Source organism: Mauremys reevesii, linkage group 5, assembly GCF_016161935.1.
Source record: "Mauremys reevesii isolate NIE-2019 linkage group 5, ASM1616193v1, whole genome shotgun sequence".
NCBI classification, from domain to species: domain Eukaryota; kingdom Metazoa; phylum Chordata; order Testudines; family Geoemydidae; genus Mauremys; species Mauremys reevesii.
This window is the reverse complement of record NC_052627.1, coordinates 112,594,748-112,610,454: the sequence shown is the minus strand read 5'-3', so window position 1 is coordinate 112,610,454 and position 15,707 is coordinate 112,594,748. Positions and strand designations below refer to the sequence as shown.

The window sequence follows — 15,707 nt, the reverse complement described above, 5'->3', positions numbered from 1 at the left end:
GGTGTGTACCTGAATAAAAGGGAAAAGAAGTCCCACTGAGAAGTTGGAGACCCAGTTGACTGTCCCAGCTATCATAAATGCGGCAGGCTTTTGAGACTGCTGAAAAAACTCTCCAGTCAAGACGAATGGAATCCCACCTGAAATGTAACAGCCAAGAAATGGTTGGTTTAATAAACTCTGATGCCTAAAGCTGTGGTAGCAATCAATATGGAAATGTCAAAAATTCACAAGCACTGAGATCTGTGACATCAATCAACGTCTGGTGCAGCTCTCCAGCTCTATTCTGGTGTGAAGTTATAACACGTAGACCTTGAACACTAGGATTTATTATTCCACATGGTTTATTGAAACTTTAATTTTAAAGGGCTCGGCTTCCCCTGCATTATACCAGCTTTACCTGAGTATAACTCCTTTGTGGAGTTACAATGACGTAAAACTGGCAACAGAATGGATAACGAAGCCCAAAGTGTTTATCAATTTAATTTTAAGTTGATAACATGGGTGCAATTTAATTCCTGTTCTTACTAAAACAGTCATAATGCCACAGCTTGAGGGATATTCTGTAACAGATTTTATATTAAACATTAAGATTTGGACAGGTGATTTAGAAATATACTTAAAAAAGAAAGATGAGATATTAAACAACTGCATAATTATTCACATTTTTGTAACAGTGAAGCTGGAAATGATGAAAAGGCAAATGATTACTACTCTATATGCTTTTATTGTTATTTATTTAACACACACACACACACACACTCACTCTATATTAAAAATGTTCTTTTAATTCTAATCCCTTTGGAAAATCCATTTTTCCATAATACTCACAAATTTAAAAAACAAACCCTATTATATGTTATATCTATTCTCTGTGTTGTCTCCCAGTATGTTTCTATCTGATCTATCTTTGTCCTTTAGATTGTTAGCTCCGTGGGTGGAGACTTTATCTTCATTTGGCTGTTGCATAGCACTGAACACACTTGTCAGTGCTTAAAAAGTATATACCAAGAAACTGCTACAATACAGTAACTACTACACTTAAAATACATTTAGTATCAACCATACTATAAACACTAAGACATAACCCTTTGCAGACATATAAAGGGACATATAGAAGAGATAGGGCATACGTATATCTTCACTACTGGCTGGATCGGTGGGCAGCGATCGATCCCCGAGCACTCTCCCATCGACTCCTGTACTGCAGCTTGCGAGAGGCGCAGGCAGAGTCAACGGGGGAGCAGCAGCAGTCGACTCACCATAGTGAAGACACTGCGGTTAGTAGATCTAAGTACGTCGACTTCAGCTGTTGCGTAACTTAGATCGATTCCCCACCCCCAGTGCAGACCAGGCCTGTAGGAAGACCTGTCTCTGCCCAAAGAACTTAAAGCCTAGTGAAACAATGGACACATGGAAAGGGGAATGGGATGCAAGAAAAAGTCATGTGACTGATCAGTAAAGTTCAGCCTGCATCATATTAACTATTAATATAATTTTTTCATCTTACAGTGTCTGAAAGCCCCAACTGAAATTGAGGTCCTATTGTACTAGGTCTGTACATACACACAGTAAAAGACAGTCCCTGACCCAAAGCGCTTATTGTCTAAATGGACAATATGAAGGGGACAGAAAGGTAGTATTGTTACCCCCATCTTACAGGTGGGGAAATGAGGTACCAAGCCACTAAGTGCTATTACTTCAAAGCTACCCATCCTGTCCATATTCTACAACTAAAAAACTATTTATCTCTATGGGGAATTAGTTGCGTGCACTGGCTTTTCTGTACAGCACTTTGAAGATATATAATAAAGTGCTATATAATGGCTCAGTAGGAGTATCTCTTATAGTGTATATTATGAAGCACAGAAAACACACTGTCTCTTAATCCTTGGTGGCTTGCACAGAGAGATTTCCATACTCTTGGAACCTGGGTTCAACTGCTAGGTTCTAGCAGGCAACAGAACAACTGCATCTGTCATGTCAGCATCTGTTTCAGCTCTTGACATGCCATGTGAGGAAGCTGTTTGCCAGAGCATTTGCCCTGTGGAGAGAGGAAGTGAAGCACTGCATACGCAGAAAGTATAGAATGAGAATTTATTTATAATCATTTATTCTGTCATGCCTTTGCTTTAGGACAATCTACAGAGGTGCTGCTGTTCTTGTCAGCATAATCAAAATGTTATTCTAGATCCACTTGAGAAAATACACATTGTATAAGAGAGGAAAAGAGCCAAAGGCAAAAAGAAGGAGAACAGAAGGACAGAAACATATCACAAAGCATAAATGTTATGGAAACAAAAATGTATCTGTGCTACTTGAAAAACAGTCTCTTGAAAAATCATGTGTGCTTTCTGGATACATATTCAGCATCAGTAAGCCTGTGCTTTACATTAGTCACCAGCATCACACAGCTCTTGAATGTAATTAAAAAAGAATCTTAACTAATTTAATTAAAACTGTGTCCAAGAGATTTTCTACAAGTCAAGAAAAGGGAGAGTGGTGCTGTGGAGCCTTTCTAAAAGTTTCTTTTGGGGGGGGGGGATATTAGAGATGGCACAGACAAGTGGTTCCACACTTCAGGAGGGTATAGCCAATCATTTCTGAAAGGCACTGACTAGCCAACATAGAGAGGATACGCTACTGCAATGGGATGATGTCAGAGATTGCGTGAGAGAATGAATCAGCCTCTGAGTGTGTGAGGGAAAGTCTGACTGAGCTGAAGGATAGGGCAGTTCAGAAAAAAAACAGGAGGCTGGGTTAAGACAGATTCTGTGATGCAAAGCCTTAAAATATGACAGGGCTTATGCTGCACTAGGACATGAGGCATGGGATGAAGGTGTCTTCCAGGAGTCAGTACATGACACATCGAATTGTGGTGAAGGATCCACTGCAAAATAGAGTGAAATAAAGCAGGGATTGAACCAGTGGGCACCATGAAATAATAACCTTTGAAAAAGGGGTCTGGCTCAGGATCCAATGGACTTGCAATATGAAACCTAGAGTAGAGAAATCTAGAGCAAAAGGCAGTGAGATACAGGTCGACATCAAGATGTCAGAGGAGTGACAAAGCTAAGGCACTGTACGTATAGGTAGGATCTAATGTACAAGTATAGGAATATGAATGGACAAGATACACAATCCAGATATGTACAGCATTAAAATCGACTGTTTATTGTTGGCTTCATTTGGCCCTCCAACAGCTTATCTGTATCAAGCAATGTAGATGAAAATTACACCAACATCTATGACAATTAAACTTCAGAGCAGCACTTCCCAGACCTATGAAAACAGCCTTCCTTCAGGAAAATGAAATCACCTCTCCCCATTAACCTAACCAAGGCCCACCCAAAATAAGTGGTCTGTTGTGACAAGCAGGCTGTGCAGATTTACATAATCTTCCTCTCCTTTCTTGCATGCTTTGGTAAACAGTGAAACAGTAAATAATGTTGACATTTAAGTCTCATCTTTGGCATCTGAATCTGCAGTACCCACTGAAGTGAATAGAGCAGCATACACCTCAGATTTAATGTTTCAGGCTCTCTGCAAACTCAGGCAGACATCACTGCCATTGGTTACGCTTAGATGACACTTTCAAGGTTTTCTCCACAGCAACTAGAGATTAAAGCAGATTTTAAAAAGTATTTAGGTGCCTACAAATGCAGATAGGCGCTTCTGAAAATCCCCACTGGGTGCCTATCTGTATCTTTAGACACCTAAATACCTTTAAAAATCTGGCCCTTAATTCTTTTTTGAACAAAAGCAGAATCTCTGGAGAGCCACTGAGATACATGCCCTAGTCCCCCAACTGATCATTTACACCTACAATGGGGCCCGCCTCACACTTTAAGCAGCATTTCCTAGGGAACTGCATTCAGTTAAAAAAAAAAGAAAGGAAAAAGAAAGGAAAACACCATTTTCTTTGTTACAACTTATGGTTCTATAAATCTGGGTACTACTCTTGGCTCTCTCGTATCCTTGAGAAAGTTGGTTAACCTTTCTGTACCTCAGTTCTCCCATCTTAAAATGAAGATGATCCTGAATGTATTGTCACATTTTCAGGGTCTGCACCTTTACTCCCTGCTCCACACCAGGAGTGCCCAGTCAGGTCTCAGGTCTCTAGCCATCACCTGTCTCTGGGCAGGGAACTTTGTCCCACTCCCTTCTAAGAGGGGGAGTTTTAAGGCTTCACAACTTCCTGCCTTACACTGGGATATCCACAGAGAGCCAGTCTGCCTAAAGACAAGTGCTTGTGCTTTGTTTTCCCTCCAAGGGCTATGATCAGTGTATTGCCAGCAGTCACAAGCCACCACACAGCTAAACTAGCAGATATGTTCTTAAAAGCTAAAAGCATTACAGAGAAAACATGATAAAAACAATAAACAGATGTAAACACACACTGAACATCCCAGGAATCACCCATGCATCCAACGAACTGGGTATTCACCCACGAAAGCTCATGCTCCAATACGTCCGTTAGTCTATAAGGTGCCACAGGACTCTTTGCTGCTTCCATCAGTCTTAAGGGGCCCTAGTAAGCTGGTATTTCCAATCCCTACACAAGGGTTGGGGCCCTCCTTGGAGAGAGGGTCCTGTCCGCTTGTTGGATCAGAAAGGAGGCCCTGAGTCAGTTCAGTCTTTTTTATAGCAAAAGCTCTTTCTGTCATGTGACTGGGACCTGGGCAATCATGCCTAGTGGGCAGAGCAGGAATCAGGTCTAGTGGGCAGAACAAGATTCAGTACCCAGGAATCAGAGCACAGGTCAGCACTGGAGCCAGATGACAGAGCCAAGAGCTACAGCCAGAGTCAGCAGTTGGAGCCCAGGGTCAGAACCAGGTTACCCAGAATGAGGCAAGGCTGGAACAAGGCAGGAGCTATCACAGCCATGGGCAAATGCTTTTAGCAGTCACTCAACTGAACTGCTGCAGATGCTGGGCTTAAGAGCCAGTGTGCTGAGTTTTCCAACCATTCAGGCAGCATAGCCAACCAGGCAGCCTACTACAAGCCAGCTGCAATTGTTAGGTTGCCTGGAGACTAGCTCTGCAACAGGCCTTGATTCCTGACACTTTCTTTGTCTGATGGTCTCTGGAAAACTCAGTTTGAACCAGCATACGCACAGAGTGATACATCTCTGGAGGTATTTACAACCTAAGTGATTCACCTTAATCACCTCTCCCCACTCCCCCCCCCGCCCCGCATTGTTTCTGGTTCCTGTAGGAGCAAAGACAACCCTCCTCCATGGAGTTGCAGGCAGTCGCTAGCCCACAGTGATACATAAACCCAGAGGTGTTGCATGCGGTTGCAATATCTGTCACAACTACGTCCTAGTGGGGGATGTGAGACTTAATCAGTGTCTGTAAATTATAATGAGATTTTTGGATGAAAGTTGCTATTAAATGCCAATTATTATTATTCTTGTGATATTTGTAACTACACTTCCATACCAAAAGAGGTGCAGCTTAGATTCAGAATTCAGATTTTGGAAGTGCATGCAAACTGAACCTGCCAAACTCAAGGAGGTGCAAATGTGGTCTTCACACCAACCAGGTGAATCATCTTGGCAAGTGTACCAGTGAAAGAAAAAATGTAGAACGGACATCGTAGGCAAACTGAGTTTTAGAGTTTCCTTGGATTGTTGTGATAAAGTTTGTTTTTATCTGTCATTCCATACAAATGAGTGAGTGTCCCCATTCAAGTGTCCCCTTCCCCATCACTAACATGAACTGAAAATTTCTGGCCTATGTTCACATATGATTTTTGTTATTGGAAATAAATGATAAATAAAAGCAGCCATTCTGACCAATTCACAGAGGTGCCATGGCTGTCTTGAAACACACGATTGTGAGATTTTGCAACTCCCATTGCGTTTATTTATGTGGGCTGGCATTATGTATGTAGCACATATTTAAATGATGTACTTTCCCACTGAGAATGAACTATACCTGAGCATCACCATCAGAAGGCTGGGCACATGTTTTTCAGTAAAATAGCTATTTTTTGGTACTAACCATAAAAAAAAAAAAGTACATCAGGAAACTTTCCTGTAGGAGTTTTTCAGCGAGGCAGCTTCTGAACATGAATTTACAGAGCTAATGCACCGACCATAATTATTGTGGTGATTCACTTTTATTACGTTGTCCTTTTCAGAGTAGCAATGAATATAATAGGAGGCGGAATTCTTAACACATTGTGATGTCTTAATGAAAGACTAATATACCAGTTAACCTGCTACCACCATTACAGCTTACAAATCTCTTATTTCAGCTGTAATATATTACGGGTCAGATTTATAAACACCCAAAAATGTGTCTGTGTATACAATCTGGCAGACAACAATGTTTGTGTATTTTTGTGCAATATTTATTTGCATACATAATTTCCACAATTGCAGTCAATGTAATTCATTCGCAAATGCCCACTTACTCATCCAAATAGTCAGTTATGTATGCAACTGATATTACAGCACAAAAATAAAAAAATAATTTAAAATGGCAATTTTATTAATTTAGGCATACAAATGCACATGAATTTTGCATATGCAACAGCATGCATTTAAAAATATATAAAATATGAATCTACAATAAAATTGTGTTATAAAGGTAAAAATTGTGCAGTCTTTACTATTCAGTTAAATGGTACATTTTCAGATAAATGCGGCTTAGTATGAGTTGATTAATGTAATGTAAAACCTAAATCTCTCTTTCAAAGGCTTTTAAATACAGGAGCAAATTTTTTATCATAGAAAATATGCAAAGTGAGCAAAATCTTGAGATTCTTACTCTGTTTTTACTCAGTCCTTACTTTGGCATTGAAGTCAGTGGAGTAAAAGTAGGATTTATGGGATGAAATTAAGAAAGGGAATATTTAAACTGAGTATCAAGGAAATCTATTGCTTTGGTGAATAGTCCCAAGGAAAGGGTAGAAACTCCATCTCTTTTGAATGACCAAAGAGAACGGTATTCCTTGCGAAAATATGTGCTACATTTTAGTTGTGGCCATGTATAAGGAGTATGAAATTTCAGGGAGTTATAAATACTTGCAAATTTTTTTCCTGTGTCTGCTTGGATTAAGTGAGACAGTAGAAGGATATGTCAAAACTGCAAATAAAACCTCATGACACTGAGGCCTGGTCTACACTAAGAAGGGGGGGTCGAACTAGGGTACGCAAATTCAGCTACGTGAATAGCATAGCTGAATTCGAAGTACCCTAGTTCGACCTACTCACCCGTCCAGATGCGGCGGGGTCGAACTCCGCGGCTCCCCCATCGACTCCGCCACCGCCGTTTGCAGTGGTGGAGTACCGGAGTCGACCGCAGCGCTTCCGGAGTTCGAACTATCGCGTCTAGATCAGACGCGATAGTTCGAACTCCAAGAAGTCGAACTCACCGCGTTGACCTGGAAGGTAAGTGTAAACCTACCCTGAGTCTCAGAGTCTGAGTCAATTGGCTTGGGCTGTTGGACTAAAAATAGATGTTAGGGCTGGTGCTAGACCTACCCCCCTCATGGGGTCTACACTGATCACAAACATTTACACTGCAATTGTACACCCCAGGTGCCCGAATCCCATGAGCCTGAGTCAGCTGAGCTGGGTCAGCTGCGGCTGTGTCACAGGTCTTTTACTGCAGTGTAAATGTACCCGCAGAGTCTTCCAGGGATGGGAGGCCAGCTAGGAGACCACTCAATGTCAGTGAAAGACTTCAGAATTTGATGTCTAAACAATGGAGGACCAGAGGGGACTCAGTAATCGAAATGCATAAAGAATGCGCCATTTGATCAGAAAAACACATGGAGTCAGAGGAAAAGTGATGGAATGCAGGACAAAGTGGCAGAGGAAAATTTTCTGGATGAATATCTACACCATGATCTTGAGCAGAGGGAATAAGACATCGAATTTCACAGGGACATGTTCTGGTTCCCATGGATTTGCCTCAACATTGCTATGCCCTACAACTCATGCCCAACAATGACAGAGAGCCAGCCAATGAGCCACTCACCATCCAGCCACTCATGGATCCTCACAGCATCAGCAATATCAGCTGCACTCTATACCTTCTCCAATCTGAATGTCAATAAAGGTAAAGAGGAAGGAATCTTTATTTCGTTAATGTGTGCATAAACACTACATACAATCTCCGGGCAACAGCTCAATTCGCTATACAACACCGTTAATCAACAACCCCAGTGTAAACCTTCTGCAGGTTGTGAATGCAAATGTACAAGGCATCGGTCATGGCTTTTGTTTTTAACAGACCCAGGACCACTAATAGTTGCATTTGGTAGTTGTCTGTAAGCAGACCGCAAAGCATCATTGTTGGCAATCCATTTCATCTCACATACAGTGACTGGGATATCTTGTGTGCTTTACGTGTGTGGTGGTAACTGTCTAAACAAGTCAGTAAGCAGCACCCTCTTGATTTCAGTCAGTCAAAGGCGCATTCCACCATGATTCTGCACATGCTCAGCATGTAGTTAAACTGTCTCTTGTCCAATTTGGCGCCTATCAAGATCAACACTTATCAACTAGGGCAGCAGTTTACCTAAAAATCACAGCACGACTGGCGGGGAACAATGTAGCAGCTTGCCCACATTGACACAAGCCAGATTTCTGGAACCACTGGCATCATGCTCTCAATTCAATGTTGGTGTCCATCAATATACCATGGTGGTCCACAAGGCCTGTGTAATGATGGAGTAGTATCCTTCCCTGTTAATGTACTCGCTTGTTTCAAATGGCATGCATAGACTAGAGATATGCCATCAGTGACACCTACACAGTTCAGGAACACCATCCATTCAAACCCTGCTATTATTTCAGGAATATTTCCAATTTTTACAATTGGGGGGTAGGGGGAAGAACAGCACAGCATTAATTGTTTGGCATACCTCCATGACTGCTGTGCCACCACAGAATCATATAACTGGAAGGGACCTCGAGAGGTCATCTAGTCCAGTCCCCTGCACCATGGCTTTGCTGACCCCGAACTGATTACCAACACATCTATAACAGTCTAGTGTTGCCAGCATCCACAGCACAATAGCAACACACTTCTGGACCATTATAGGCCCTTTCATCTGGGGGTTCTGCCTCTCAAGGGCAGGAGCAAACTCCTTATACAGCTCATGTGAAAATCCTGGACTCACTGCTGGTTTCCCATGTTTGAATCACAATGTGGCCCTAACAATGTGTGCTTGTGGTCCTAGTCTAGCAGCATGTGTGTGTGTGCGCGCCCAAATGCAAAGAGGATCTCCCCTAAAAAGCAGCATCCACTCAGTCCACTCTATCACTTCATGGTCCTGTTCTTTTGTTGTTGTTGTTCTGCTTGTAAGCTGCTGCCTGTGTCTTCTCTGGGCCAAAAGTCTCAGAAACACGTGCCATGGTCTCTTGGCAGCAGCTTCAGCAAAGGCATGAAAAAGAAACATTGCCTCCATAAAAAAACAGCAGCTGTTGGTTATTAAGGCGAGTAGGATTCAGACCTCTGGCACAGAATAGCACAGCACCACATCAACTTGGGTCCTGCAAGGAAATGAACTTCCTGGGCCAAGGCTATTTCTTCCCACAATCCCCAAAGTGGACAAGCACATTGCCCCATAACACCCTGGCAATTGTGAGCACAGAATAGTGTAGTGAGTTGTGGCACAATGTATAATTGTATTGTTTATCATGATCAGATACAGTGCTGGTGTGGACATGGGGCATGACAGCAGCATGCTTATATCAACATATGGTCATGCTGATGTGGGTTTGTCTACCATACACTGAATAGCCTGCAATTGCTGAACCTGTCGTTAGCATGCAGTGAAGACATGGCCTAAGAGAAAACTGGATAAAGTGCTGAAAAAGTATATTGTCGGAAACAACCCTGCCCTAGCAGCAGAGGGACTAAATGACCTAATATGTCTTTTCCATCTCTGATTTCTATTAATCTATACATGGAGCAAGAATTTTGCAAAATATTTAACTAGAGTTTTGAGATAATCTGACAGGTTACAGAACATCTCCTTAAAGTGTAAATTCCATTTGACAGAATAATGCTCAACAAATAACAGCGTAGCACATTCAAATGCAACAGTGGTATTGCCTAGCTAATCCTATTTAGGGAATTAGGAGCAGAATGTGTGACAGGGATGTAACACTCCTTGGCTTCATGAACAGAGACACTGTGGTCATCTTTGTGGATTGAATTTGAGACCTTCAGTCTGTACTACTTGACTTTTTCAGAGTTAAGTATCTATCTAAAATGTGCCTCATCAGTATTTTGGTTTAAAGTGGCATATCTAAGGCTTTGGCTACACTTGCATTTCAAGCGCTGCGCGCAGCGCTTAAGCAAGCAGTGTGTGTCAGCGCGCAGCGCTGAAAGGAAAAAATCCTCTGTCCCCACCCACTCCCTGTGGGATCCCTGTGGGGAATAGGGGACAGCGCCTGGGCGCTGGGGCTTGCTGCTACTGGCGGCACTTAAGCGCCGCTGCGCCCAAAGCGCAGCAGCAGTGTGTGTTCACACACTGCTGCTGCCTGCAATTAAAAAGTAGTTGTAGCCCTATAACAAGTACAAATGACAATTAGGACACAATGTCCAAAAAAACAGAGACCCGCCTAAAGCTTTCCCACCACTCCAACCCATCTACTCATCCTGGCCTCTTTCCTCCATTGGTTAGGAGAACAGGAAGGATTTGTGCCATGACCTGAAGATCAACAAATTCAGGCTGTGATGAACTGCTGGTTGAAGAGAATTCCACATGCCAGGGCCTTGTCTTCAGACCCTCATCAATAAATCAGGGGACATGTCAACTGATATTATATGCCACAGATTCAAACAAAAGAAAGCATGGGGCAGCTCCTCAACTAGTGTAAATTGATGTAGCTCCACCATCTAATATCAGTTGAGGAGCTGGCCTCAGTGGTCTTTATGAACCAGCCCATTTAAATCTCTTGTCAGTTGACACAATAATATTACCAAGCATCCTGAAGTACATAATTACTACTAGTCACGTACAGAACTATATTCCAGAAAATAAAATATAGTTAAAGCTCCTACAATTGATAATCTTGCATTATTAGTTTTTATCTGTCACAGGTCTGCTCTTTAACAGGATAACAACGAGGAGTCCGGTGGCACCTTAAAGACTAACAGATTTATTTGGGCATAAACTTTTGTGGGTAAAAAACCCACTTCTTCAGACGCATGGCGTGAAAATTACAGATGCAGGCATAAATATAGATTGGCACATGAGGAGAAGGGAGTTCCCTTACAACTGGAGAACCAATGTTGAAGGCCAGTTCAGTTAGTGTGGATGTGGTCCACTCCCAATAACTGATGAAGAGGTGTCAATACCAAGAGAGGGAAAATTGCTTTTGTAGTGAGCCAGCCACTCCCAGTTCCTATTCAAGTCCAAATTAATGGTGTTAAGTTTGCAAATGAATTGTAGCTCTGCACTTTCTCTTTGAAGTCTGTTTTTGAGGTTTTTTTGTTGAAGAAAAGAGATTTAAAAATAGCCAATTGAATGTCCAGGGAGACTGAAATGTTCTACTGGCTTTTATAATTTACTATTCCTGATGTCTGATTTGTGTCCAGGGCAGATTGGCAGACGCCCTGGAGGCTTTTTGCCTTCCTCTGCAGCATGGGGCAACGGGTCACTTGCTGGAGGATCCTCTGCACCTTGAGGTCTTTAAACCACGATTTCAGGACTTCAATAACTCAGACATAGGTTAGGGGTTTGTTACAGGAGTGGGTGGGTGAGATTCTGTGGCCCGCGTTGTGCAGGAAGTCAGACTGGTCCCTTCTGAGCTGAAGTCTATGAATCTATGAAATAAATTAAGTGATGGTGCGAACAAAAGTACAAACTGATATCTTGTGCAAAAACTCCATTAGTATAAATTTTAGGTTTTTAATTCTATGTACTTTACTCCTAAGTGGTTTAAATATATAATTAAGTACAGATACAAAACCATTAGATAAGGAAAAAATAGAATAATACTTTTATGCCTGTTAGGGTAATCTTTTTTTAAAAAAAACAACACATATTCCTTTTGCTTTCTTTTAATTTGCAAAAATTAAGAATACCATTAATGTGAATCATCTGATGATTTGTTCTCCACTAAACAAAAGTTTGTCCTTCCTTGAGTAGTAATTACTGTGTTTTGATATATACTCAGTTCCAAAAGGCAGTGCTCTCAAGCAGAATTTTCAGAACCGTAATTTACTAGCTGCATTTTTCTTTCTGCTAATTGTTTTTATAAAAGAAAAGTACACTCTGCAACAAAAGAACCCCAGGAATTTCAACTGATTAAAATTTCACCTTTCTTGGTGCTTCTCTGATTAAAAACATCTGACCTCCTGGATACCTAAATGTCATTTTAAACTTATTGTGGTTCCTTTATAGTTTCCTCATCCTCTGTCACTGCTGATAACACTAACTTGCTCATTGTCACCCAGGCTTGTAATATTTGGGGGAGGGGCCATCTTTGACTTTCCCAGCTCCCTCACCACATACTTCTATGCCATGTCCAAATCTTGTTGCTTCTTCCTACATAACATTTAAAAGACCTGCTCTTTTCACTCTTTCCATACAGCTGAAACACTTATCCAAGTCATCATTTTTTGTTTTAATTATGTAAACTTCTTCTCTCTGGTCTCCGCAACAACCACATGGCTACCTCTAGTTAATTCAAAATGCAGCTGGTAAGATAGTCTTCCTTGCCAGTCATTTTGATCACATCGCCCACCTACAACATCTTTGGCTCATTCTACTAGCTCCACATTTACCATTGCATCAAATTCTAGCTCTTTGTTCTCACCTTCAATACGACTCTGAAGTCTGCTGTTCCCTCCGTATCTGTTCACCTCTGACAGGAATTTCAGGATGACGACTTAAAATAAAATCTCTTATCTGCTCTAATGCAGTGACGATCTAACAGTAAATTGTATTTCAGAACCGATTCATGGTGACATGGGAGATATAAATGTTTTGGACAGAGTTCCTCTACACTTTAGACCATGACTTTGGAATAATGAAAGCGAAGACAATCTTTGAATAACACAATGCAAGTTTTACATAAGATCCAGTGAATGCCACAATAAGACATTCGGCGGCTTTGGCTCAGGTCTAACTCCCAAGGAAATTAACTGGAATCTGTCCTTCAACTTCAGTTTTGCTAGATCAAGCCCTTAGTACTTTGAGACCTGCAGCCTTGGTGCAGCAGAAATCTAATCATTCTTCACCAGAATACCCTCAACCCTGAAAATTCCTTATATCTTGGCATGCCAAACACACTAGAATGTGTCAACTTTTATTGCGCATCGAGGGGACCGGGCTATTTCTGAATTTTAGGAGTCAATACAAAAATTAGTACACAGTCAAAAATCCAGATGACCTCGGTTGGAATTTTGGATGCATAACCACTGTGTGATTGGTTCTTAGAGTAAAATTAAAAGATTCAGTACACAACAGAAGGAGATTAGAAGAAGGGTAACATGACATTTTTTAAAGCAACCTATTATTACTATTCTTCAGTATTTGTATTGTGATAGGAACTAGAAGCAGAAGTTATAGATCAGAACGTAAGTACATAGTTGCCTTTTTAAAAAACAAACTGAAAGAATTACAAAACAAACATGTATAAAAAGGCTAGTAATTTTAGATTAGTATGCATCATTCATTAGAGAAAGGATTATATACACATTCTTCTCATCCAAAGGCTGATCAACCCCAGATGCACCATTACATTTTGGAATGTGAGTATAAATGCAGTGTATGGTTATATTGTAACATCTGTTTGTTTTACCTAATTCTTTTATTTTAAATAAAAGTCTTTAATTCAATTACTTGTTGTGTCATTCACTATCCTCCACTAAACTAAATGATCTGTAACTGCCCCAGAGGCTCGAACCTCTAAGAATTCAGTTTGGTCCTATTAATTGGGAACAAATAAATCAAGGTTACACCAGTCGACTGCCTTAAACAAACAGAGGAAGGCTGGCCTTTAATATGTGTGTCTGTGTGCGCGCGCACATGTGTGAGAAAGAGAATTATAGCCTGTTAATGCTGTGTGGCAACTATAAATACATTGCTTTATTAATAGTCTACAAAAGAAAATGTTTGTTCACCATATACATATACCAGTGTTGTAGGCTGTGATTTGCAAAGCCACCAATCTAATTTGAACACCAAATTCTCAATAGCTGTAATCGGAGTAGGGTGTCCAACCCTCACAGTCAACTTCTGAAAATCTTCACCATAATCTTTTAGGGACATGCAAAATCTAAAACAACACATGGCTATATTTTTTTCTAACTTAGCAGTGGATTTCTAATGTCTTGGAGCTGTGAGTCATTGACAAGCAATTAACCATCATTCAGGAAAACATATAGTTCAAGGCTAATGTTCTTTTCAAGTGTTACAGTAATCACAATTTGAAAGCTACAATTTTAATTGGAAATTAAGATCATTTCCCACAATCCTATGTTAAAAGAGGAAAGTTCATAAGATTTCCTGCTGTGGAGGTCCCCAGGTGCCATCTCCAGTAATTCTCCATTTCTGACAGATACAGATGATTATAACCTTTCAGTTATTGTAGACCCTCATCTTTCTTTTGAAACCTTTACCAATTGAAAAGGACCAAAACTGCATCCCGGTGGAACTCTATGAAAGTCAACAGGCTTACACTGTAGGCTCGATGTAGATAACTTCTAAGCACATATTCAAACCAAATTAAAAGTGTATCAATTCTGAGATGTCAGTAATAATGTCTTATTTAATACTGCGAGGGGTCACAGTTTATCTGAGTACCTTCCACACACTGACAGATAAAATATATCAAAATCCAAACCAACCCTGGTATTGTTTCTGCACCGTCCATATCACCACGGTGTGTCCCTTAGGGCAGTGGTTCTCAACCAGGGGTACATGTACCCCTGAGGGTACGCAGAGGTCTTCCAGGGGGTACATCAACTCATCTAGAATAGATATTTGCCTATTTTACAACCGGCTACATCAAAAGCACTAGCAAAGTCAGTACAAACTAAAATTTCATACAGATAATAACTTGTTTATAGAGCTCTATATACTATACACTGAAATGTAAGTATAATATTTATATTCCAATTGATTTATAATTATATGGTAAAAATGAGAAAGTAAGCAATATTTATGTAATAGCGTGCTGTGACTCTTGTATTTTTATGTTTGATGTTGTAAGCAAGTAGTTGTTAAGTGAGGTGAAACTTGGGGGTACCTGAGACAAATCAGACTCCTGAAAGGGGTACAGTAGTCTGGAAAAGTTGAGAGCCACTGCCCTAGGGAGACAAAACAAGTGAGAACCTTTGAACTTTGCTGGTTCAGATCAAATGGAACCTGGACTCAAACCTCGCCTGGTATTTGTTATGCAAAACCCAAACTGGCCACTACTGCAGCTCATCTCTGTGGGTGTTTGTGCTGCAAAAATGTACATTACTTGCAATTCCCATTGTGAAGCATATTGACATACAGAAATTAGATTGTAAGCTCTTATAAAATCTTCAAACCAGGAACCCTATCCAATATTTGTAACATATCTCAGACACCATTAGCCCTGTACAAAAGATAACTATTAATAAGTAAGGGGTTCTGGAGCCTTAAGAAAACCCTCCATCCCTCACAATTTTAATGGTTTGGTTCATTCTCATCTGAATAGCAATTCTCTGACTTCAATTATTGTGGGAGTTATCTCTGAACTG

The 15,707-nt window shown here is 40.8% G+C and overlaps 1 protein-coding gene across 4 annotated transcripts in view; it reads right to left on the bottom strand.

Moving 5' to 3' along the window:
• SLC2A9 (solute carrier family 2 member 9) overlaps positions 1-15,707 on the bottom strand; it is a 153,994-nt gene that overhangs the window by 38,847 nt on the left and 99,440 nt on the right. For all 4 annotated transcript variants that reach the window (XR_005599482.1, XM_039541736.1, XM_039541738.1 and 1 more), the window contains exon 11: positions 10-137. Coding sequence is in view for 3 of the 4 variants with exons in the window: in XM_039541736.1 (XP_039397670.1) it covers positions 10-137 (128 nt within the window). In the remaining variant the exon portion in view is untranslated. The remainder of the gene's footprint in view (positions 1-9; positions 138-15,707) is intronic.